The sequence below is a fragment of the Cynocephalus volans genome, chromosome 13 (assembly GCF_027409185.1).
Source record: "Cynocephalus volans isolate mCynVol1 chromosome 13, mCynVol1.pri, whole genome shotgun sequence".
NCBI classification, from domain to species: Eukaryota; Metazoa; Chordata; class Mammalia; order Dermoptera; family Cynocephalidae; genus Cynocephalus; species Cynocephalus volans.
This window is the reverse complement of record NC_084472.1, coordinates 90,366,751-90,393,523: the sequence shown is the minus strand read 5'-3', so window position 1 is coordinate 90,393,523 and position 26,773 is coordinate 90,366,751. Positions and strand designations below refer to the sequence as shown.

Sequence of the window (26,773 nt, the reverse complement as noted above, 5' to 3'; positions counted from 1 at the left end):
CATGAAAGCAAACCACGTATTTTCTACTACATAACAAATTATTCTATCATAGTGACTTTAAATTCCTTGTTGTAATTTAAAATTTGAATTTCCTATTATTTTATATTCTATGTGTAACGGTTGTCACTGCAAAATAAATAATATATACTCACTCAAAATTTTTACTTAAAGAGCATTATCTTCTGATGGGCCCAGGATTGACTGCGGCCTGTGCCAGCCAGTCCTTAAACGAGCCCAGGTTTCCAGTGTAACATCCACCTTCCGCAGTGGTTTACCCGAGTGCACAGGATATCAGCATGCTTTGACAAATGACCTTCGCCTCTGCGACAGCTTCATGGTGTATATTTTAATAAACTGTGATTTTAAGTGTATTATTGGACAATAGGCGTCTTCTTTTAACCATAGTAAATAAAAGCCCTTTCACAATAATGGTCTTGGGCCGTTCACATTCCCAAATGTCGAAACTTCTCTGATGGATGGGTTGAAACAAGAGGAATAAAACAATGAAATGGTGATAAGGCAAAGCCAAAAGGGGGGAAAGTTCGAGGCGTTTGCCTGTCTCTAAACGTCCCTCTTCCCGTACATAGCTTTGGTCCAACAAGAGCTATCAAGTAGGAGTACGATCGAGACCAAGATCTGACCAGCAGGAAGGACGCCCAGTGGGACTGTCCCTGGGTTTGGGAGGGCACAGCAGAGGGCGGCACCCTCTGGGAGAGCCAGCTGTCCCCGGAGCTGAAGCCGGAGGCAAGGCTGGGACTCGGACCCGGCGCGACCCCGCCCCCGACCCCACCCCTGCCCCCAGACTGGCGCCCGCCCCTCCCCCCACCCCAGACTGGCGGCCGCCCCCACCTCACCCCCACCCCCACCCGGCGACCGCCCCCGCTCCGCCCCCGCACCCCCCGCACCCCCCCGGCGACCGCCCCCGTCCGCTCGCGGCGAAGGGGTGGGGGTGGGGCTTGGCGTCCCCCGCCCCGTTACCAGGCAACGGGATGCCCGGCGTGAAGCTCTGAGCGGAATGCAGTTGGGACAGACATCTTGAGCAGTAGAAATGAGCCCCGGTAAGAGCTGGGCCGGGGCGCTGTCCCTCCAGGGGGAGCCGTGGAAGTGGAGGATAGCGGGGCGCGGCCCGGGTCCCTTCACCCCCGAGCCTGCGGGATTCCCCGGGTCGTCCTGACCAACCACACGTCTGCTCCGCCCGAGGAGAGAAGCGCCCGCGTCCAGCCCCGCGCCCAGCCGCTGCCCGCAGCCCCGGGTGCCCGGCCCGCCGCCGCCGCCGCTGCGTGGCCCCAGCGCGCCCTCCCGTGGCCGCCGAGGGCATCCGCGTCCCCGGTCTCCCCGCCCCCAACCCGATCCCGCCCGCTGCTCCCCGCAGAACCAAAAGGCTTGTGCGGTTGTTACAGAAAAGCATGGCGAGGAAGAGGAGGAAGTTGACTCCGTTCTCCTTTCAGCGTCCAAGATCCTAAATTCCTCTGACGGGGTAAAGGAAAGTGGTGGCAGTGAAACAGGTAAACTCTCCGAGGCCGAGGCTCCTTTTACCACATACAGGCCACCAGGGCTTGGCGTGCTTCGCTTCCAGTAACATGGGCACTTCCACTGTTATTATAATACTAAGAATAGCCAGCATGGCACTACCCTAAGCACGTAAACGTGTTAACTCATTTAATCTTCATAAAATTTCTATGTAGTAGGTACCATCGCTATCCCCAAACAGGCACAGAGAGGTTAACTAACTTCGCAAGGTGACACAGGTAGTAAGGGATGGAACAGTCAGCAGAGTGGCTCCGGAGTACAGCTCTTAACCACAGCTCTGCTATACCGCAACCCTGAATACCAGATAAGATTGTTGGCTTTTTTGGACAGACACTAAAAAGATATATACTTTTTACAAAGAAAATTGCTTGTTACATAAGCATTTGCGGCCTACAGGATATTGTATGGGGAGGATGTTTGAAATAACCACATAGCTACAGTTTTCAAGGCCCACATAACTAGGAATAAGATGTAAGTACCCAGCTAGGGGACCCTGAGAACACTGAAGGTGGAATCTCACCTCCTTGAGAGAAGCCGGAGAATACCTTGCAGAGGGGCCTGGCTTTGCGTGTGACATGCCAGGGAAAAAGCAGAGCACCGTGGGCAGAGGTGATATACAGACTGGTGGGCCAAGGTGGGACCCACAGGTGCCATAAGCCACCTGCAGTATATGGGTAATCCAGACACACTGAGAGAAGTAGTGAACCAGAAGAGGCCTGAGATGGGGACAGGATTGGGACAAATGCCTTGTTGAGGGCCTAAAAGAAGAGGCTAAAGCAGCCACTCCTCAGTAGATGAAAGACAGCTGGATGCCCAGTGACTCCCAGGATGAGCAACATCTCAGTGGAGCCATCAGGACAGTGGCCTGACCAGCCAGTCCCCTCTCCGCCCTTCTGCCCCCACCCCCATGAAGACATGCAGGTGTCCCTGTGCAAGGGTAAGGGGGAGCCCTGAACAGCAGGGAAAGAGTCCTCACAGAGAGTTTAGACATTGAGTCAGCCCAATATTTACCTCGAAGAGAGCATTTAAGGTCAGAAGAGATGAAGGTAACTTAATTCAGCAAGATCATATGTTTTCTAACATGTGTTGTTACCAAACCTAGAAGGATCTGCTCATCTGGCACACAACTGTGCCAATAAAGTCACACACCAAGATTCGCAGTAGTAAAAATTAGGCTTTAATTGAAAGGTGCCAATTATGGAAAACAGTATAGAGGCTCCTCAAATGACTAAAAATAGAACTACCATGTGATCCAGCAATCCATACTATTTGGTATATGCCCAAAGGAATGGAAATCATCATGTCGAAGGGATACCTGCACTCCCATGTTCATCACAGTTCAATTTACAATAGCCAAGTTAGGGAACCAACCTAAATGTCCATCAGTGGATGACCAGATAAGGAAAATGTATATACGCATAATGGAATACTATTCAGCCATAAAAAAAATGAAATGCTGCCATTCACATGGATGAGGTTGGGGAATATGTTAAATGAAACAAGCTGGGCACAGAAAAAGAAATATTGTATCTCCTTACTCATAAGTGGGAGAAAGAAAGAAAGAAAGGGGGGAGGGGGAGGAAGGAGAGGAGGAAAGAAAGAAAGAATCAATAATACGTTGAGCTTTGAGAAGGAGAGAACAGAACTGTGGTACTAGAGGTGGGAAAAGGGGAAGCAGAAGGAAGTCAGCAAGAAATTGGTCAATGGACACAAAGAACGATTACATATTGTAATGATGAATATGCTAATTATCCAGATTTGATCATCACATATTACACACAAGTATGGATAGTCAATTCTGTACCCCACTAAAAATGTATTATCAATTATGTTTCAATAAAAAAAAAAGCTCTCGTACACAGAACAACAACAATAAAAATAAATTGAAAGTCACCAGTTAAGAATGGGAAGCTAGTGCTTTCAAAACCCAAACTCTCTGATGGCTTAAAATCACAAGCATTTACAGAGCAAAAATCATGAGTGGGGTCTCAGGAGTCATGTGGGGTTGGGGATCTGATTGGCTCGAGCTGAAGTCAGCACAAATATTTTTGGCATCTTGAGTAACGTCTTTCTTGGTTTCATCAGATCTGGGGAGTACGTGTGTTTCAGCAGGTCTGTGTTTCAGCAGGTCTGTGGTCTCTGGTGGTCTTGTTTCATCTGCAAAACAAACCAAACCTAAGAGTGGCGTCAGAGATGTTATTACAGACCATTTTTCAAGGAACAAACATCTTGTAACCCTAAGTCCCTACTGATTATTATTTTATTTTTAACTTGCTATGTTTTTCTTTAAGATAGCAGGACATTCTTTGAGCACCTTCTCAGACACTTTTCCCTGTTGTATCCTCCTGCACTTACTTATTGAGACCTATGTGCTTTACTGCCTTAGTGGCTATGGGCTAAGTCTTAAACTAAGCGAAACACCTACTTCTAATCTTAAAATATGAAATCAAATTAAATCCATGGCTGTCAGTTTCAGTGTGAGATTTGGGGCTTTGGAGGAAGAGGCCAGCATTTATAGAAAATAACGTTACATGCAAAATAGCATGTATACTTGTTGAACAGTTACAGTTTTTCTTGCTAGAGCATGGTAGTTACAAGTGCAGGGTTAGCATTGGACAGGTACTCAGTCAGTGCTGGATATCCTAAGTCAGGTGCTGACAAGGATGGCAGGGGGTTCCTGCCTACATCTAAAAGCAAAATTAGGAGGTATGACTTTGTGGCCTCCCCTATTTCTGTTCTCCTGTCTACACCTCATTGTCACTAAGTGATCCCTTTCCTGAAAACTGACAGAATAATGACCTGATTTGCATAAATACTGCCAAGTTACAAAGGGTTGTATAATATTTCTGAGGGCTCTTTGATTTCAGAAAAGCAAGTAGTTAACCTGATTAAACTTTGACTTATTGGAATGGGTATGTGAGAGATACTTTTGAACTCAGGATGTCCAGTGTATTGTTCCTGGCACCCCTGTTCTATCCAAGCCTTCACTCACTCGTTTATTGAACAAATATTTTTGAGCACCTGCTATGTACCAAGCGCTGTTCTAGGTGCTGAGATCCAAGAGTGAACAAAATATACAAGATCCCTGCCCACATGAAGTTTACCTTCTAGTGGGTGCAACAGCCAAGCAAAGGATATTGTGTTTAAGATGGGAGTAAATGCTATGGAGAAAAGTAAGGCAGATAAAAGGGTGGGGAGTATATGAAGTGTCAGAGGTGGGTGAGGAGTGTGCAGTTTTAACTAAGATGGTAGGAGAAGACCTCAGTCATCAGGTCACATCTGACAAAGGAGGTAAGGGAGTAATCAATGCAGGTTTCTAGGGAAAGAGCATTCCAGGCAGAGAGAACAGCAACTGCAAAGACCCTGAGGTGGAAGCATGGCTGGTGTGTTGGAGGAACAGCTCTTGTAAATGGAGCAGAGTGGGTGGGGGTGAGGAAGTAGGAGAAGGGTTCAGAAAGGAAATGGGGGGGAGCTTTGTAGCTCTGTGTAAAGATTTTGGGTTTTATTGTAAGCAAAGTGGGAAACACTGGAGAGTTTTGAGCAGGCTTCTTTCTCCTTCATCTTGACTTAAAATTTTAAATTTACCAAATTATCATCATATAGTCTCTGCAGTAATGATTTGAGTTAATATCTCTGGAGCATTTACTGTGTATCATGTGCTATGCTAAGAGCTGTACCTACAAATTAGACACTTGCCTAGAGTGATCCTTCATAGCAAGTATGTGGCAAAGCCAGGATTCATATCAGAGCAGCCTGACCCCATAGCTCATATGCATAGTTACCATGACAATGCCTCATACAGACTGTGCCAATCTCAGAAGGTTTTGTAAAACATCTGGGAATGAACTTGAATTGACATAGCAAAACTCTCTATTTGAACCTGAGAATTACAAATCTTTGACTGCAGAATATCCAACATCCTATATAGAATCATTCCCATGTTCCATTTTCAAAACTCATTTGCTCTCCTTGGTCTGTTAGCTACAGGTGTGCACTTGAAACTTTCTGTATAAGTTGAATACAATATAATTTCCTGCAGGCTTCATAATAAACTCCCCGTATTTTTACCTTAATATTCAAAAGTCGTCCCACTGATAACTATCTTGCTTTTCACTTTTGACACTTAAATAGGAACAGCTAGAACACTTAACTTGAATATGAGTAATATTTCTTTCATTCCCAATAGACTATAACTTCTTGAGGGGTGGAGCCATATCTTCCACTTTGTCTATATATATATATGTCTTCCAATCTCATACGTTTAGGGGGGACTTAATAAATGGTGAGGGGTGATTGGGTCCTGTCTCCTGTGGTTCTTTAACAATTTCCCTTCCAATTCTAGAATCATATCACTGTATGTGACTTCTTAAGTATGGCTGAATTTTAAAGTTTCCTTTGGGAATAAGTAGCAGCCAATGTCTCTGAAACTCATAAGAAGAACAAAAAGTTATTTTAATAGCTTTTAAAAATAGATGAATCCAACTCCCTGCCTACTCTCTCTCTGCACTGAACCAGCTGAACATTGCTGGAGAAAAACACTTACTTTTGAGTCATACCATGAATCTAAAATGAGCACACAACGCTATTGGGAAATTTTACTTTATTTCCCCAGCAAATGCAATTTTAAACCCTCTCTAAGATAACTGTTTCACTCCTCTTATTCTCCTGAAATTTCCACCACCTCTCAACTCATGGTATGACCTCACTAAAAAAAGTAGAAGCAATCAGACCAGAACCACCTCATCTTCAGCCTTCACATTTGCTAAACTGCTTGCCCGGATACCCATATTCTCTGCCTTCCCCCTGTTTCAATGGAAGAATTGTCCTTGCTCAATCAAAGATCAATTCCTCCAGACAACCATCTCTTCTGGAATTCTCAAGCACTTAGCTTCTGTAATTAGCCTCCCTCATTCTCCAGGATTATTCTTTTCTCCCTTTCTACTATGTGACTCTAGCAGCAAACAAGCATGTTAGAATCTCCCATGGTTAAACAAAGTTTTTCTTGACCGTCACATCAGTCAGATCAAATTATTCCCATGGTTGAAGCCCTCTGGAGCTTCCCATTTCACTAAAAGCCATACTCCTAGGCTTGGCCTGCGAGGCCCTACACAGTCTCGCCCGTCTCCCTCTCCAACGTCCTATCATCTTGTCTCTCATGCACTCATTAAGATGCAGCCTGCTGGCTTTCCTTCCATTCTGCAAACACAGAGAACTTGTTCTGCTCCAGGACCTTGTGTTTTCCTCTGCTCAGATTCTCTTCCTACAGATATTCATAGGGCTGGCCCCTTCTCACTTAGCATCTCAGCTGAAGCCCCATCTGACCAATAGGACTGACTTAACCACTCTCTCCAATGCCATCCCCACTCACCAGTGTGGCCTGTTTTCTTTGTGTTATTTATCACTATTTGAAAGTATCTTATTTATTTCTAGGTTTGCTCTTTTTTCTGTCTACTCCTCTAAAATATAGACACCATGAGAGCAGGAGCCTTGACTGTTTTATTCATTGCTATATCTATAAAACCTACAATAGGGCCCAGCATACAGCGGACACTCAATATTTGAATGAATGTTGTGTTGAAGGAATTAACCACTAAACTATGCAACAACAAAAAAATCTGATTCATTAAGTTATAAACACTATTCTAGACTTTTAGGGAGAGATTTTTAAAGTGAAGAAAGATCCCAGAACTTTCTCCTTCAGTACCAAATGAAATGAACAAAAAGTGCTAAAACACAGCAAAAACTTCACCAGCAGCACCTGAAGAAGGAAGAGGGACCCTCCCCTAACCCCCAGAATATAATATGGGAAAGTGGAGGCCAAAGATAAAAACAGAAGATTCTGTCCAGGTAAACCATAGCCTGGCTCCTAACTCTGCCCCTGACTTTCAGAAGTAATAAGGCAAGTCAAAACCCTAAAAGTATTTATTAATGCCCCCTGCCCCACCCCATATGTGAATACAAAAATACAGAGGAAATACCTGTGTCTTTCCATTGATTGGCATTTGAGTGAGTAGAGAGGAGCAGCTGTTGGAAATAGATGGGTAAACCTGGAGGTATATTAACAGGAACTTACTTTGAGAAAAGCAGTTCTGGTTGGGGCTGTCCCCAGCCCATGGAGTGCGTTGGTGTGAATTAGGAAAAGGACCACTGTTGGGAAAATAGAATAGATTGGTCATGGCCCTCACCTCAGGTCCCACTGGGTGTGGTTTCAGCACATCCATTGTAAGCGTGTGTGTGTGTGTGTGTGTGTGTGTGTGTGTGTGTGTGTGTGTGTGTGTGTGTGTGTGTGTGTAGTTAGTGCGCATACACGCCAATATATCGTTTTAGTTTTGTTGCTATCTGTGTGTTCTTGAGAGAGAGAGAAAGTCTTTGGTGAGGCAGGCTGGCGGGTGTTTGCCTCAGGTGTCCACCCGGTGCAGCCATGCTTTTCCAGACCCACGGCTTCCAAGGATCTTTTGGCTGGTTACCTAGCTCAAAGACCTGCATGAAGGGTTCTGGTGACCCAGCCTGGCGTGTAAGGGGTCTGGTGATCCGGCCTGGTGTGTGAGGGGTCTGGGTACCCAGCCTGGCATGTGAAAGGTTTGTGGCCCAGTCTGTGAATGGGCTTGAGGGGTCTGTGAGCTCCAGACCCAGCCCTAGCTCGACAGTTGGCCCAGTTGGTGCAGGATTAGCAGCAGGTAAAAGAGCCCGACAACTGGTGTGGTCGTGGTCGAGTAGCTTTACAATTGGTGTCACAAACAGGATTAAGAGCTAGACATTTGGTGCTGTGAGGATTCCAGGCCAGACACCCACCCTCTTCTAGGTGGGTGCAAACCCACACAGAGTGCTGGTTAGCTGAGTGGAGTGAAGCGTGGTATGGATTTCAGCTCCCACATATTCTTTTGGCCAGGAACCCTTGTGCAGTGAACAACCTGCTCATCATATGTGGTAATCCACGTTCCAGGACTTCATCCTGAATTTAGAGAACGGTCCAAGACAAGAAAGTATTTTCTTATGGTAATACTCATAGAATACACCTCCCACCAGATTTCTAACAAAAGTCTCAGAGAACAGCAACAACAACAGTAGAGATCACATCCTCCAACAAAAGCTTTCAACTCAGCTCCCCCAAACCCTGGCACCCAATTTTTAGGCTACAGAAAAATGGTTAGTAAAATACCCTGGCCCTGAAACTGTAGCTCAGAGAGATACACAGTGGACTCGGGTAAGGATGTCAAGAGAAATCATCTACACTAGGCCAAAGACAATAGAAATTCTAAACAGAGTTATTTGGCTTAAACAAGAGCTACACTGTAACTATGCAATCATACTATGGCTAAAAAAGAAGGAAGAGATGGAGGATGAAAAATATATGCAGAAACAGTGTATAAATCCCATTGTTCTTTCTTTAAAATCTTTTATTTACTATATCCTTTTACTAAGTCTGTAGATTTCCTTTGGTCCAATATTTCTTATTTGGTGTTAGCAAAAAGAATCCTATATTTAGCTTTGAACTTTCAAGTCCTTCTAATAAGACAGAGGAAATCTGTACAGAAAAAGAAGACTGTTGCTGCAGGTGCAGGAAGGAGGTGAAATTTTGCACAGTAACACCATTAAAAAGAAAGTTGAAGCCTGAAAATATTTACAAGAATAATGTTCCATCTTCATGTTTAAATAAAGAGCTTTGTGGAAATTGTTACAGAACAGAACGTAAACATCTTACAACTTGACAATGTGAAAATAATGTAACTAGCAAATACCATGAAAAGCAGGGAGTATGTGTGGAAGGAAATATAACACTAATTTTCTTATCTTTCTCAGCGGGAAATAAATCAACACTGAATGTAATAGAAATGTAGGTTAATAAAAAACATAAAGATCCCAGCCTCTTAATCCTTTTCATGACATATTTTCATTACTTTAGGAGATCCCTTAGGAAATAGTCTCATATGGTGAAAAAAAACCCTGAATACTAGTTATAACTTCCACTAATTTCGTTAAATTCGAGTATAAACTTAATATTATTTATTTAAAAGTAGCGTGTATAAAGTGATCCCACTGTCCTAAAATCAGCTCTCTTTTTTCCACATATGTGCATAGAGAGCTAACTGAAGGATGAGTACTTATCTCAGGGTGGTGGCATTATAGGTGATATGTTCTTTTTGATTTGCGCTTTGATCTGAGTTTATTTGAAGAGGCTACTCTAGGTTCTGAAAGTCTTTGGGACGCCTTCCCGTACAGGTACAAGCCTTACTTGGATTCCTTTTTATCTCTACGAGATGAGCACTTCAAACTACTCGAACTTTAACTGCCATTTTATTCCCAATAAAAGGCAAAGCTAAGTAAGATCCGGGTCAACTCACTATCCCTCCACGCCCTCTGACTGAAGGTGGCATTCTTTCCTGAACCACTGTTCCTCTTTTGGTGGCAAGAGCTAGATGATAGGAAGGAGTGCCTATGCTTTGTAACCGGTTTCTGTGATACTTGGCAGACTACCAATTCCAAGGAGAACATTTGCTGATCTCTTTTAAAACCTTCTCTTAGGGCAAAAATTGTCAGCCTAGGGGAACATTCAGCCACAACTCTTGTTTCACTTCATACACAGAAAGTTTTTACATTCTTTAATAAAAAAAAATTACAAAGAAAGCAAGCAGACTAACACTTAGATAAAGACAGGAAATTTGCAAATATTGTATACAGGAGACCCTGTTGTAGCTCTCTATCTTCTAGGAAGGTATTGAGCAATTGACATCTGTGGCCTATTAACAAGAGAAGTCTAAGCACTTCTGTCCTGTCTTGGTTATCAGGGTCGCCAAGGAAACTGTTGTCAAGGACCAGATGGAACACAGAGAAGAGACTGTGCAAGATCGGCTTCAGGGATGGGCATCGGACCACATAGCAGCCGATCGGGGCCATTGGCCTGCACATACCCCTTTTGTGCTGCAGCAGGACCTCATCCCCTCCCCACAGGGGACAGATATAGTAGTGGGATTGGCCAGGTGTCACCCGACACACACACTTAAGCAGAACAAAGGGGTACATACACACTGAAGTCTGAAACAGGGAAAGATATTTCTGCACAAGGTAACAAGCACAACACAGGCTGTGATGACTCTTTAATGTATTGGTAAGGAACTGTTCCAGGCCCATTATGTAGCCAGGAGGGGATTGAAAGACTGCACATGAGACTGCCTTTCCCAACAGAAGAGATACATGCATCTCAATAGTACTTTGCTTAAAGCAGGACAAAAATCATGCTCTGTCAATCCAACTTGTTTTTATTAATAAGGGGGAAAAATATCACATGGAAATTTCATAGAAACTGAGGCCCATGCAATACTTTACCAAGGGTCTCCTATAACATGAAGATTAGTAGTTAAAAAAAAAAAAAGTGTAGTTTACACACCAGAAACAAAGATATTTGAGTTTTTTGAGATTTCCAAATTTTGTGTTGCAAGTTAATGGTTTATTATAAAAATTTTAAAAAACACTATTACAACCTCAAGTGGGTATTTTAAGTGAGAATTATTTCTTAACTTTATTATGTGACTGGCACAGAGTGAATATCGAATGTTCTCATGTCTGTCTCGCTAAGAAAGTAAGGAGACTACTTTCTATTACAGCTGTTTAAAAATAAAATTAAGAATTAAATCACATGGTTTTTCTATTTTACTTTGTAGAATATGGTTGCATATCAGAATCAGAAAATCAAATCCAACCACAATCAGCATTGAAAGTAAGTATATTTCATTTTATCTCCAAGATCCTGTGTAAAGGCTGATCTTTACACAGAATAAATACTTACTAAATGCATATGGGTTCTTCCACTTTATTCTCGCAAAAATCTTCATGAAAGTGCAATGGAGAGTTACCAAAAATGACTAAGAATGTGAGTCACCTGATCATTGTGTGATCCTTTCTGGTAATAGGCAATTTCTGAGAATATTTTTTAAAGTACTTTAATTTTATTACAGGTCCTTCAGCATCAGTTGGAATCATTTCAAGCACTACGAATGCAGACTTTGCAGAATGTTAGCATGGTATGTTCCTTTTAATGTATATATAGGAAGTACATAAATTTAAGTTATTATCCCATCTTCTAGGCTGATGATCGCTAGCCAATCGATTTGCTGATATAGAATTTAATATAATAGAAGCCACAACATATTCAAAATGGGGGGTCATGATTTGTTTAAAGGAAACTATGTTCTTCATTCTGTTATACTTGTATCTGGATAGAAGCCAAAAAGAAATAACACAGTAATTTTTTAAATACACATTTAAAGTGCTACCTATGTATAGTCTACAAATAGTGACTCCTATTATAAGTGATATAAAATCTAACTCAAACTGGCTTAGGGGAAAAATTCACTTTAAAAGTTCAAGTGACTAAAAGTCCTAGAGATAGCTCTCTTCAAGATGGCTTAATCCTTACCAACAGGACTCATGTCATCAGGAACTAGTCGCACTCCATATCTTGGTTCTGCTTTCCACAGTGGTGAAGTCTCAGACTCTATCTCATAGCAAAAGGTCTCTAGAAGCTCCAGTCTTTTATCCTTTCATATTCAAGTCAGACAGAAGAGAGCATAGCATTCTTTGCTCTCTTACTAGTTTCTACTAAGGTTCTTGGTCTAATCCTGATTGCCCCAGATCGGGTCACATGCAGTGCTTGAACCAATCACTGTCCAGAGGGTTGCAGTTCTCTGATAAGTTGGCTCTGAGTCACATGCCCACCCTTAGAGCTAGATGTGGGGCCAGTATCACCAGAGGCACATAGACTTCATCCAAAAGAAATGAGTATATAGAAGGATCAGGCATGAATACTGGGGCTGCAAACACAACACGCATTCACTAAAGACCCGATATAAACTTTATCCCAATATTCTTGTACTAAAAGAAGCTGCAGGGAAATGGAAAAAGAAGATAAACTCCTGCAGAGGGTGACAGAATAGATTCCATTCTGATGACAGAGATCAAAGGTCTCCTCCACTTATTCAACTATGTAAAAATCAAGCATCTAAAATTATTTGAATATAGTTTATAAAATTTTGTTTTACTAAGTCTTTCCAGTTTTATAATCATATAATAAAGACATAATTTTCTTAAAGATTTAATGATAGAGATTACCATAAATTAAATAAATTTAATTTATATTCTATATGATGGGAAAGAATGTTTATATGTAGGAAATTTAAAGGTATCTTTCAATTATCTATTATTTCTGTACATTCGTAAGTTTATCAATCTGAAATCAAATTCTAACACACTCTCGATTCATCTTTTAAAGGTACAGTCTGAAATCAGTGAAATATTGAACAAAAGTATTATTGAAGTAGAAAACCCACAATTTAGCTCAGAAAAAAATCTAGAATTCGGCACATGCATTGGAAAGGATTTGGTATGTTATTCTGTACAAATTACTTCTGTATTTAGGTACTTCAAAAATGTCACTACGACCAGTTTATCCTCATCCTTACATTCTTCCCTTCTTCACAGGAAGAATGGACTGTCAGAGATGAAAATAAGGAAATTCCTGTCCCGAAAACCTTAAAAGATGTGCGTTTACCTCTGTACTTCTGCAGTTTTCCCATCTCTTAGGAGTCTGTGAGGGACATGTGACTTAGTCCAGATGCCAAAAGATTCCCACATAAAGGCAGTGTTTATAACCTATCTCTACACTTTGGATTGACCTAGACCTGGCGAGAAGTCCCTAGAACAGCTCCAAACCAGAGTTACCATCACTGTGTCCACACTGATTTGCATCCACATTTCCAGGATAGTCACAGCCCTAAAATTACCCAAAACTGGGACTGCAAGCGAAGGTTGACAGATAGCCCAGAAATGAAATATTTATTTTCCTTAAATTCCCATTTGACTTATTGCTTCCATCTTCCTTACCTATCTGTAATGGTATCTTGAAGACTATTAAGGGGTTGCCCTGTGTATCTTACCCCATAAGGAATTAAGCACAAGTTCTAGGCAAATTGTGACAATCATAGTTACAAATCTAAAAAGAGCTGTTGCTAAATTTTCTGGAGAAAATGAATCATACTTTTCAGGCTTCTTTGCCGTAGAAATGGATAAAATGATTGTTTTGGTTGTATAAATAAATCCTTCACAAAATATTATCTTAATTTCCTGGTCATGTAGCAAATGACAGTACATTCATAGTGTGCTTTTTATTGTTACTAGCCTATCAAGAATCAAGAAGAAATCCTTTCTGTGGAGAAAATTCATCATTTTGAGGATTCCAGGACTCTTCATTCAGTAGAAGAAAGATTCAGTAGCAATAGTGTTAATAGTCTCTCTCAAAGTATAAATATCCCATCCCAGAAAGATTTCAAGGACAAATTCACTCTGAGAACTTCAACAGATAATTCAGCTTCAAACATAATTATGAACCCTTCAGAAGATTCTGACATGTTGAGTAATTATAATAACCTTTATGGTTTTCTACCTACTCCATCTCAAAATGTGATGTCTCAAACTGATACAGTAATTCTGGATAAATCCAAAATTACTGTGCCTTTTCTCAAGCATGGATTTTGTGAAAATTTAGATGACATTTGCCACTCTATCAGACAAATGAAGGAGGAGCTTCAAAAGTCACATGATAGAGAACTCACACTTGCAAATGAACTTCAAACTTTAAAGACGGACACAAATATTCAAAGTAATGGTAAATATGACCTGTCCCCCATTCACAAGGAACAAATTAACTTTATTAAGAAAGAAAACATAGACAGTAACTTAAACGAAGATATAAAATCAAAGAGAATTTTAGAATTAGAGGAATTAGTAAATAAATTACTCCCACTCAGGGAAACAGTGTCAAAATTGCATGTGAATTTTTGTAGGAAATGTAAAAAATTATCTAAGAGTGAAATACAAAGGGGAAAGAAGCATGAGAAAAACAATAAAGAAATTCCTATCACTGGCAAAAATATTACAGATGTAAAATTTCATTCCAGAGTTCCAAGACATACACTGTCATTTCTTGACCAAATAAAACATGAAGTAAAAGACAAGGAAAGACAGTCATGTGTAGTAAAACACGGATCAATAATATTTGAAAATGAGAAAACACCCAAAGTCAATTCTGTTACCGAGCAGTGTGTTGCAAAAATTCAGTACTTACAGAATTACCTAAAGGAATCTATGCAAATACAGAAAAAAGTAACAGAACTAGAGAATGAAAATCTAACCCTTAAGGCCAAAATAAAACCTCTTGTCTTTACCACACAATCACTTATACAGAAAATTGAAACATATGAAAAGCAACTTAAGAACTTGGTTGAAGAAAAGAGCACTATTCAGACCAAGTTAATTAAAACAGAAGAAGATGGCAAAGAATGCCTTAAAGAATTAAAAAAAATAATTAGTAAATATAATGTACTCCAAGGCCAAAATAAAACTCTAGAGGAAAAAAATAGTCAACTTTCTCTGGAGAAGCAACAAATGATAGAAGCATTAGATCAACTAAAAAGTAAGGAACACAAAACTCACAATGATATGGCCATTGTCAATAATGAAAATAATCGAATGAGTATAGAAATGGAAGCAATGAAAACAAATGTTCTATTGGTACAGGATGAGAAAGAAATGTTAGAGAAAAAAACATACCAGCTTCTAAAGGAGAAAAGCTCACTTGAAAATGAACTAAAAGAAAACCAGCTAGAGATCATGCAGCTAAAAGAGAAAGAAAGATTGGCAAAAACTGAACAAGAGACACTTCTTCAAATAATAGAAACATTTAAAGATGAAAAACATAATCTTGAAACAACATTACAAGAATCTACTGCTGCTAGACAAATGATGGAAAGAGAAATTGAGAACATTCAAACCTATCAATCTACTGCAGAAGAGAATTTTCTGAAAGAAATAAAAAATGCTAAATCAGAAGCAAGTATTTATAAGAATAGTTTGTCAGAAATCAGCAAGGAATGTGAAATGTTATCAAATATGGTAATGGAGATTAAGAATGATAATCAGATTCTAAAAGAAGAACTGAAGAAACATAGTCAAGAAAATATAAAATTTGAAAACAGCATCAGTAGGCTTACTGAAGACAAAGTACTTCTAGAAAACTATGTAAGAAGTATAGAAAATGAAAGAGATACCTTGGAATTTGAGATGCGGAATCTTCAACGAGAATATTTAAGTTTAAGTGATAAAATCTGTGGTCAGCATAATGATCTGTCAAAAACGGCTTACATTTCAAGAAGAGAGAAATTCCATTTTGACAACTATGATACTTATAAAGACACTTCCGGTCCTAGGAATAGGCCTTTTGCTCCTGATTTGAAAGGTGTGTCTATTGCGTTGGATTGATAGAGGTGTGTTTAAGATTCTTTTAGTCCTTTGGGCACTGCCCAGAGTACAGATATAAGAAGGAAACTTTAAGATGAATACAATTTAGTTTTGTAAGATTTGCATACAATTTATTATATAGTGGAATTACTTAGGAATTTTGTTCTTTAGATAAAATTCATATTATTTTATATATATTACTGATATACTTGTGTACAAAGCAACTTTGGCAGGGAGTGGAGGTTTTTAACTTATTATTCTGAAGTATACTTAGTGCTCCCACCTTAAATTTTTTATTTCTTTTTTTCCAGGAATTCCAAGTAAACTGTGTCAATTGCTTCCATCCAAGATATGTAAATAAATTTCTAAAATCAATGTTTCAAAAGCCTTATCCAAATATTTTTTCCCTGCAAAATAATTTTAAATTCGCTTTTACATATAATTACAATTACTTTGTAATTGATTAGATTAGTTTTTTAAATTATAAATTGAAATTATATTATCAAAAACGGTGAAGAATCTGAGATTTTTACCCAACTAGTAAGCCAATATGTTAATCTATCATTTCATGGATTCTAGTAAAAGATGCAATACTCCTGGGTGAGAGATAAAAGAGTTTGTTACTTGCAACAGCAGTAGCCAGAGTATTGGCATTTTGCATCAGTTCTCCAAATCCCAGTTCCTATAGAAAATAGCCACACAGTGGGTTACATTATAGAAGAGAAATCCTGAACTTAGAGAGCCCAAATCTTTTATAAAGTGCAGGAAACATGCTTGCCCTTTGCTCTAGATGAAAACATTATCTTTATCATACTGGACAGTAAGCATGCCTGCCCTGGCGCCAGAGGAGACACTATTTCTAGCTTCCAAGGCTATAAGCAAACCTATCCTTTGCTCCAGAGGGAGACCGTACCTCTATTTTCCAACACTGCTTGCTATACAATTCTTCATTGAATTTCATCAGGTGCTTTTTCTGCATATATTGAGATAACCATGAGTTTTTTATCCTTTAATCTGTTAATATGTTAAATTACAATAACTTTGAAACATCATACAATCCTGTCATTCCTGGGATAACTGCACCAGATTGTGTTGTATTATTCTTTTAATGTATACTCCTGGATTCAATTTGATAATGTTTTGTTAAGAATTTCTGCTTCTATTTTCAGAAGGATATTTGTCTGTATATTGTTTTCTTTTGATGTCTTTGTCCAGCTTTCATATCAGAACAATCCTGGCTTCATAAAATGTATTGGAAAGTATTCTCTCCTCCTCTATTTTCTTAAAGAATTAGTGTAGGATTGTATTATTAGTATTATTTCCTCCTTAAATACCTAATAGAATTCAGCAGAGGGCCTGGAATTTTCTAAATTGGGAAGTTTTACATTGCATTTGAATTTAGTAAATAGATATAGAACTATTCAGATTTTCTATTTCTTCTTGAGTCAGTTTTGACAATTTGTATGTTCTGAGGAATTTGTACATTTTATATTCGTTCTCGAATGTATTGGCATAAAGTTGTTCATACTAGTGCCTATTATCTTTTTAATATCCAGAGGACCTGTGGTAATGTATCCTCTTTAATTTCTGACATTGGTAATTGGAGATTCTCCTTTTCTTCTTTATTACTCTTTACTAGAGTTTTATCAATTTCATTGCTTTTTTAAAAATGAGCTTCTTGTTTCATTGATATTGCTCTGTTGATTTTTTTTATCCCATTAATTTGTTTCTATTTTATTTTTTATTTTTTAATTATTATTTTTTTAAATTTATCAATATACAGCGTAATTGATTTTCATTAATTTCCTTTCTTCTGCTTATTTTGGGCTTAATTTGCTCTTTACCTAGTTTCTTAAGGAAGAAGATCAGGTATTCGTTTGGAACCTTTGTTTTTCACCACATACTTGCTGGCATTTGTTATTCTGTCTTTTTGATAATAGTCAGTCTAACTGAGGTGAGGTGATATCTCAGAGGGGTTTTGATTTTCATTTCCCTGACAATTAGTGATGTTCAGCATTTTTTCATGTATCTGTTGGCTATATTTGTATGTCTTCCTTTGAGAAATGTCTATTCAGCTCCTTTGTCCATTTTTTAATTGGATTTTTTTTTTTTTTTACTGTTGTTTGAGTTCTTTGTATCTTCTGGATATTAACTCCTTGTCAGATGTATAGTTTGCAAATATTTTCTCCCATTCTGTAGGTTGTTTTTTCATTCTGTCAATTATTTCCTTTGATGTGCAGAAGCTTCTTAATTTGATATAATCCTATTTGTTTTTTCTGTTGTTGCTTGTGCTCTTAAGGTCTTATTCATAAAGTCTTTGTCCAGTCCTACATCCTGAAGTGTTCCCCTATGTTTTTGTCTAAGATTTTTATAGTTTCAGGCCTTATATTTAGGTCTTTAATCCATTTTGAGTTGCTTTCGGCCTATGACAAGAAGTACGGGTTTAGTTTCATTTTTCTATATGTGGATATACAGTTTTCCCAGCACCATTTATTGAACAGTCTGTCCTTTCCCCAATGTATGTTCCTGGTGCCTTTATTAAAGATCAGCTGGCTGTAAGTATGTGGATTAATTTCTGTGTTCTCTGTTCTGTTCCATTGGTCTGTGTGTCTGTTTTTATGCCAGTACCATGCTGTTTTGATTACTATAGCTTTGCAGTATAATATGAAGTCGGGTAGCATAATGCCTCCAGCTTTACTTATTTATTTTGCTAAAAAAATGTGATTTATTCTTTGATCCAGTGGAATATTTAGAAGTGAGTTTCTTAATTTCCAAATATTTGGAGATTTTCATATATTGCTTTGGTATTGATTTCTAATTTAATTCTGTTGTGATCAGAGAACATATTCTGTACAATTTGTCTTTTTAAATTTATTCAGACTTTTTTTAGTGCCCAGAACATGGTCTATCTTGGTTAATGTTTCATGTGAACTTGAAAAGTATGTATATTCTGTTGTTGTTGAGTAGAGTCTTCTATAAATGTCAACTAAGTAAAAGTGTTTAGCAGTGTTAAACAAATCTGTATCCTTACTGATCTTCTGTCTACTTATTCTAATAGTTATTGATAGAGGAACAGAGAAGTACTTTTGCTCATTCTATCAGTTTTGTCTCACATGTTTTTAAGCTCTTTTATGTGTACATACACATTTAGCATTATTATGTCTTACCAGTGAACTGGTTCCTTTATTATTATAAAATGACCCCCTTTATCCCTGGTGATTTTCCTTGTTCTAAAGTCTTTGACTGATATTAATACAGGTCCTCTTGTTGTCTTTAGATTAGTGGTTGAATAACCTATCTTCTTTGTGTCCTCTTACTTTTATCTTGTAATGCTGAATCAGTAGAAAAAACTTTTAATAGTTAAGTAATAAATATATACTATGAAAACTTGGTGACTAAATCCTGAAAATCAAACAAATCAAAGAATTCAAGTATTGAGAAAAGAACTAGTGGTAAGCACTGTATACATTTAAATACAGAACTAAGAGTAAAGAACTATGAGAATTATGGTTACAAAATAGAATATTAGTGTTAAAAATATTGGCAATATAAAACAAACAATATAACTTAAAAAGTCAGGTGCATTCTTTTACTTTTTTTTTTTTTTTTTAAGGATGACCAGTAAGGACATCTCAATCCTTGGCTTGATGTTGTGAGCACCACACTCAGCCATTGAGCCAACTGGCCATCCCTATGTAGCATCTGAACCTGTGGCCCTGGTGTTATCAGCACTGCACTCTCCCGAGTGAGCCACGGGCTGGCCCCGCATTCTTTTACTTTTAACCTACCTTGTCTATTTTGCTTACTGCTGCATCCCTGTTCCCAGAAGCATGCCTGGAACATAGTAGGCACACAATATTTGTTAAATGAATGATGAATGAACAGGCTGCCATTACACTAGACAGTAACAGACATAGGCTGGACATTCACTTGATAGGAATGTTGTAAAGTTTTAAGCATCAAGTTTAGACAAGATGACATTTTAGGTACCTTCCTAACCTAAGTATAATGATTCCAAATTGCTTCATGAAGATTTTTGGAATTATGTAAATACTTGGGAATAATATATTTGGTTCTCTACTATCTCCCATAGGCTTCTAATCAATATCTTTGATGAGGTGTGGGAAGAAATAAACTAGAAACTGGCATTACCAGTCTTTTTGTCAAATATCTTGTGTTCTATACTTGATTTCCTACAAGTAAGTAACCATCCCCTTACTCTACTCTCCAATTTTGATAAAGGATGTACAGTGAGTAATGTAACTTGAAGCCATTTAAGAAGAATCATTATTTCTATGGGAAACTGGGGAAGTGGCCTGGGAACAAAATATAATAATAAATAGGTAGTTAAAAGTAGCCAGACTGCCTGGCTTTGCCCCTGTTGATTATGCTACCCTGGACAAGTTACTCAATTTTTCTCTGCCTCCATTTTTTCATTTGTTAGATGAAGATTAAATGATTAATAAATATAAACGTATTAATATGTAATGCCCCTGGAATGATACCTTCCACATAGTGAGCATTATATAAGTACTAGCTACTAATTCATTTTTGACATTTTAAACAAAATACTATAATGGAAAATTCAGTGACAATCAATGAAAATTCAAATGACCAAATTACCTTAAAATTTATTTGCAACAACTTATTTGATGGATAATGATCTAGTATTTGTTAAAGCGTTTTAAAAAATAGCTTATATTTTTAATTTGGTCTTCATGGTAATTATTCCAGGTAGATAAAGCAGATGAGGAATGAGTCTCAAGAGGTTAAGTAATTTTCTCCAACATACATGGGTAGTAATAGATTGAACGTGGCTTATTATTCTCAATAAGGATAATAAGCACATTCCACAACATTTATATACAAAAGAAGCAGGCAGTCTCTGAAGCAGCAGGATAAGATTTCAAAAAATATGCTACTACTGCTTAACTTTCTCTCTAGTTCCTGTTGGAGTGTCTCAATCTAAATCTTTCTTAAAGTTAAGCCTTACACCCATGATCAGGTTAACAGCCACAATCTCTGTTTCAGTTTTGAGCTTTAAACAGATGTGGTTGGATGGTTTGTAGCAGAGATTAATGGCTGGCTAAGCAAGCTTATTTCTTCCATTATTCATTAATAGTGGATGCAGAAAACTATTCAAGTCACACCAGCATCGTAATGGAAAAGCAGACAACCTAGATGTCTGAGTTGTCAAGAGATAGGATGCCAGTGTCCATTAACTCTTAACTCTTCATGTCCGAGTCTGAGATATACAGTTATTTCACAGGAAACTACCTAATGTTGCATTGTTGCATTTTCAAAATTAAAAGAAGAGACAATAATTGTAAAACAATCAATTGGCATCATAGTTTGCACCCCTCAAATTGAATTTGTGTGTGTGCCCCTCAACTGACACTTTGAAATATCATAATTTTTCTATATGCTTCACTATTCCCATTACTAGTATCTGCAATTGCTTTTCTGTAAATTGACACATTTATGTAAACTCTAGATAAAGTCTTCCAATTTGTCATACTACTACTTACACCCTTCAATAAGGCATTCAATGAGTGTTCCCAACTATGAATATCATATGATGTGTGCATTGCTCCAAAATGGCACATTAATAAAAAGCAATTGCAGCTAACAAAAAACAGAGGTAAAAATGAACAATTATGTAGACTTTAATAAAATCTGGAAATATAAACCTCTTATCTCAAAAGAATGCATATAAGGTTTGTTTGGTAACATTTATCACTATATAACCATAAATTTTATTCAGTTTTCTGTACCTGGTAAAGCCATTTCCTATTCTAAAGACAAATGTTTTACCCTTTGAATCAATTACACCCTTGGTAATGTTTTTGAGATGTTTAATGCATACTGTCGAGTTATGAGGCATGACAATTTTTTAAAAAAACAAACTTGTTACTAAAAATTCTCTGTACCATCTGTACCCCTTCAAAATTCAGATACATATCTGGCTTGACATAATTCTCCCCACTGGGGAAAAAAAAATGGGCCCAAAAGAGAAAGAGTCCTGCAGCCTCCTTACAGTCTGATTTCAAGCTCTGAGAAGCCTAGAGAGGCAGAGGGACAAGTATTAAGAAAGCATCATTGATAAAATGTAACTTCCCCGATACGTTATTTTAATAAGAGTGCACTTCAAAAAGTTCATGGCAAGATTTGTATTATCTTTTAATTCTATTTTTCCACAAATTTTTTGAAGTACCCTCATTGATATTTTAAATTTCCTTTTTGAAAGACAAACACCACCACCCTGTGCCCCTATTGAATGAGGACTATTTATAGAGACCTCGCTATGAATTACAGTAATCTACTTAAATCGTATCTTTTAAGAACAGATATTTTTAAAAGAGATAAGACAAGTGGAGAAGAGATAACTTAGAAACTAGAGGATAAAACTCTGTAGGAGGCTCCAGAAGAGGCAGCTTTGGACAGCTAGAGAGGAATATGAGCGGACACCAAAGACAAACCTTGTCCATCAGGCAACTTTGTAATTTTTATTAGATATTTAACTAACAAGGGTATTTCCCCCCCAATTCATCTGTGGCTGCCATTGGCTAAACAATCTGATTCTTTAGATAAGCCATAAATAGAAGGCATGAAACCACATAAGCTGAAACACTTGTCTCACTATATAGTGTGTGTATATATGAATCTATGCAATGTAAATGAATCTAATATTTATCTTTAATGTTAAGGATGCTTTAATAGGCTACGCCACTTAGATAGCTATCAACCCAATTTTCAAATACCTGTAAGAAGAAACAGTAAGTTAAGAACTTACTGTGCACTTTCTACTTCTCCAGCCCCCACCTCTACTTCTACCCTCCAACCCTGCAATTTTAAACACTAGGAGTAAAAGTTTTCAAATGATAGAATATACTTCCAGATTTTATAAAACTTCTAAATATTATATTCTGCTCAGAAATATAGAGGTGAAAACATAGATCACCAATCACATGTTAAATTATTAGCAAATACTATTTATTAATTAAGTAGTAGTAGTGAAATGAGGAAAAGTATTAGAGTTGCAGGTTTAAATTTCTTCTAAATGCCTGGGCTATATGTTCCACACATCTTATATTTTTTTCAAATAATTACTTGCAGTCAGGATCTAAAAAACTACTTGGTTTCCAGTTGCTAATAGGATTGGACTGAAGCAGTCTTGTAGTTCTTCATATTTAGTGCCCTAAAATTGGAAAAGAAATGCACATTTAATTTTATAGGTGCAGGTAATATGTCTGTACATTCTTATAAAATTTTTTGCACTAAAATTTTAAAACTAATATATTTTAAACATATTAACAATCCATATACAAAATTCTCTCACCAATTTTAAAAACTTCACTTTATTAAAATCAGATATACTTAGAAAATGTAATTTAAGAAGAAAAACAATTACAGAATCAATTTTAAATACTACTGTCCAAAGTTTTATTAGTTTTAAAATTAGAGTAAAAACTGCTAAAACTTGATTTAGGATAATATTTGTGATAATGTAAAAAGAAAGTTAGTTTGATAAACTGAAAATTACTAAATAGAATGTGGAAGATGTGTTAGTAAGATATTACTAAACAGGAAGATTTGTTTTCCCAGTTCCAAACATGTATGCTAAGCATCATAGAACTTTCTCAGATTTGTTCTATGAATAGAAAAGAACACACAGAAAACCTGAAACTGCCTCACACAAACACAAAAAAATTCCATCTACTGTATTTGAGAGTGGGTGTGGTAAGGAAAATTTCAATTTTACTGCATGTTCTATTAGATACAGTTGGGCAGAGTACTGATAGGTGGCTTGCCAAAGGATATATGTCAAAGGACATAGTAAAAAAGCTCCATTATCTTCCTGTTTCCAAGTTCAATACTATACCAACTAACCCGCACAGAATATCATTCCAATAGAAAACAGTTTAAGTTACATACATTTACCCTGGTATTTAGGGGAATCACTTGGCTATGTAAAGAAAGCTCGCTTAGTGATGCAGATCAGGTTTTACTTATTCTTTTAGAATATTTGAATTTCACTAGGTTAAAATCAATTTTCCTTACTTATGCCACAAAATTGTTACTAAAGTGCTATGAGGACAAAATATGCATAAATCAGTTGTATCATCACGGTTATCATTTATATTAACTTATTAAAACCCATGTGGGTTAAGACATCATTCAAAATGTATTTCCAAAACCTGTTCATTTGAACCCATATAAAGTATTGGCAACAAATGTTAGTCCTGGAAAGCTTTAATTAGCTAATTATTACATCTAATAAAGACTATTCATCTCACCTACACTACCTCACCTATAATAGCACCTCATAAATCAGTGATTTTGTATTTATTGCATGGCTTAACTTCTATATACAATTTTATGGTGCCATAGCTATAAGAGCTTTTGTCAAAGTATTTTGTATTATAGTTTGGGAGAATTGTTATTTTATTTTACATAAAATTTGAATGTACTATGTATCCAGTTAATTGCAGTGATACTACAATATTGAAATTGAATTTGGAAGAAAGACATTCGTTCCAATATTCACCACGAGACGCACACACGATTTAAAACAGATGGACATGTAATAGTCAGAGGGCTAGAAGTAACAGATATACACACAGCATGCTGTAGTTAATGCTACTGACATAAACAAATGCCAAAAAAATAACTTTAACACTTTTTATGCACTTGCTATTTGGGAAATATTTCAGTAAGTGTTTTAAAGAATATAAAAATCAAACACAGCTACATGTACAAAATAACTATAGTACACAGTATAAATGTACAAGATGACTATGATACATAAAAGTCAGGGGTTATGAGAGAAGTTCAGTAGAGACTCCATCCGAGGATACTAGTAAAGGTTTATAAGAGAGATGACAGAAAGCAGGTAGAAGGCAGAATGAATAAATTTATTAGCAACGTAACAGGGAAGCTAAAAAAATAGTGTATGTATTTCATGTGGCTGAAACAAAGGATGCATGAAAATAAAAAGGGGAAAGACAACATGAAAGTAGGCCACGACCACATTACAAAGGGCCTTTCAATTCTGTGTATTGGCCTTTCAAATGTTTGAAACTAGATGGTGTATATTTCAAGCTAATGCCCCCATGAGACCAGAAGAGGATAATATCATTTTTTTAAGAGAAAAATAGATCTTAAAGTATATAAAATAATCATATACATCAGAAAAAAATGTGGGATTACATGCATCCATTTTGTAGATATTCACGTCCAAAGTAACAAACTACGAAAGTACTTCAAAAAGTTTGTGGAAAAATGGAATTAAAAGATAATATGAATCTTTCCATGAACTTTTTGAAGACCTCTTGTATATGCAATTTTTATTTTTCCTTATTTAAAATCATTTTTTTTATCTTGAAAACTCTCAACACAAAATTTAGTGCTAGATAAGTCCCGGAATTATTTAAAGTTTAAGATGCCCAAAGACTTTATTTTTCAAATTAAACAACTCACCAAATGGATTAAAATAATTCAGTCAGAAAAGCTGATGCATACTAAAGCCCCGGATGCAAGCTGAGTTGAGTGGACAAGGTGAAAAAATATTGTTAGGTATCAAGGGACCACTGACTCTTCTCAACAGTCTCATGAGTAATAAGAGAAATAAGAATATGAACATCATCTCAGTTAGAATGCTCCAAATTGCCAAAGTTTTAAGATAATATCAACTTACGTAATGTCTTCCTTCCCAAACTAATTCACACATTCAAGGTTATATTTCTGGTTAGGTAAAAGGTAACATATAGCACTAGTGTTTTTAAATTTATTTATTAAAATTTTAAATTGTCTTTAGCTGGTTAATTCCATTGGTAAATATATGATTCTAATGAAGTTAAGGGATAGTGAATCAGAAATACACCTTTGGCAGTGCGCACCACCCATAGAGAGGCCCAAGAGCTGCCAGGCCCATGTACCCCAAGGCACCTGTGCCAGAGCAGGTAGGCACTGCTGTGGGACTCCCAGCCCAGGCCAGTGCGCACCGCCCAGAGAGGCCCTAAAGCCACTGGACCCACAGGGCCCCAAGCCATCCACATCAGAACAGGTACCACTGCGAGATTCCCAGCCCAGGCCAGTCCCCTCAGCCCAAAGGGGCCTAAGCCTCCTGCCCACAGGCAGCAAGGCAACCATGCCAAATTGGCAAACCCTGCAGGATCCTAGCCAAACATTAGGGTCAAACAAGTGGATAGTGAAATCCCCTTCCACAATGACTAAACACCAAAGGAAAGATACCAGAAATATGAAAAATCAGGAAAGCACAACACCACCAAAAGGTAATAATAACTCTCAAGCTCTAGATCCTATAGAACAGGAAGTCCTTGAAATGACTGACAAAGAATTTTGAGCAACAATTTTAAGGAAACTAAATGAGATACAAGAAAACTCAGACAACACAATGAAATGAGAAAAAGTATACAGGACCTGAAAGAAAAAATGTACAAAGAAATCAATGCCCTGAAAAAGAATGTAGCAGAGCTTACAGAGCTGAAGAATTCATTCAATGAAATAAAAAACACAATGGACAGTTTAACCAGCAGGCTAGAACAAGCAAATAGAGAATTTCTGACCTTGAAGATGCTGAAATAACACAGGTGGACAAAAAAAAAAAAGAAAAAAGAATTTAAAACATTGAAGAAAATCTAAGAGAGATAACAGATAACCTTTAGCACGCAAATATCCAAATCATGGGTATTCCAGAAGGGGAGGAAAAAGGAAATGGCATTGAAAACATATTCAACAAAATAATGGCAGAAAACTTCCCAGGTATAGGGAAAGACACAGATCTTCAGATTCAGGAGGCTCAAAGATCCCCAAACATACCCAACCCAAAAAAGTCCTCTCCAAGTCATGTTATAGGCAAAACAGCAAAACTCAAAGACAGAGAATCCTAAAAGCTGCAAGAGAGAAGCCTCAAGTCACCTATAAGGGAGCC

At 37.6% G+C, this 26,773-nt stretch overlaps 1 protein-coding gene across 3 annotated transcripts; it reads left to right on the top strand.

The window, feature by feature from the left end:
* The first annotated feature begins 913 nt into the window (after positions 1-913).
* On the top strand, positions 914-16,205 carry CCDC110 (coiled-coil domain containing 110). Of its 3 annotated transcripts, XM_063077245.1 has the most exons (7): positions 914-1,058; positions 1,401-1,505; positions 11,190-11,245; positions 11,484-11,549; positions 12,797-12,907; positions 13,702-15,817; positions 16,131-16,205. In XM_063077245.1, the coding sequence occupies exons 1-7, from the start codon at positions 1,049-1,051 to the stop codon at positions 16,178-16,180; spliced, it is 2,514 nt and encodes an 837-aa protein (XP_062933315.1). In that variant the 5' UTR covers positions 914-1,048; the 3' UTR covers positions 16,181-16,205. The 3 variants fall into 3 exon arrangements, with proteins under 3 accessions (XP_062933315.1, XP_062933313.1, XP_062933314.1); XM_063077243.1 differs by lacking the exon at positions 12,797-12,907; XM_063077244.1 differs by lacking the exons at positions 914-1,058; positions 11,190-11,245; positions 12,797-12,907 and having other exon boundaries at positions 1,448-1,505.
* The last annotated feature ends 10,568 nt before the right edge of the window (positions 16,206-26,773 follow it).

Bases quoted from the DNA above. Each gene is read 5' to 3' on its own strand.
- CCDC110 (XM_063077245.1), top strand. The intron at 11,550-12,796 runs GTATGTTCCTTT...CATCTTTTAAAG, and splicing joins CTTTGCAGAATGTTAGCATG to GTACAGTCTGAAATCAGTGA. The intron at 12,908-13,701 runs GTATGTTATTCT...TATTGTTACTAG, and splicing joins CATGCATTGGAAAGGATTTG to CCTATCAAGAATCAAGAAGA.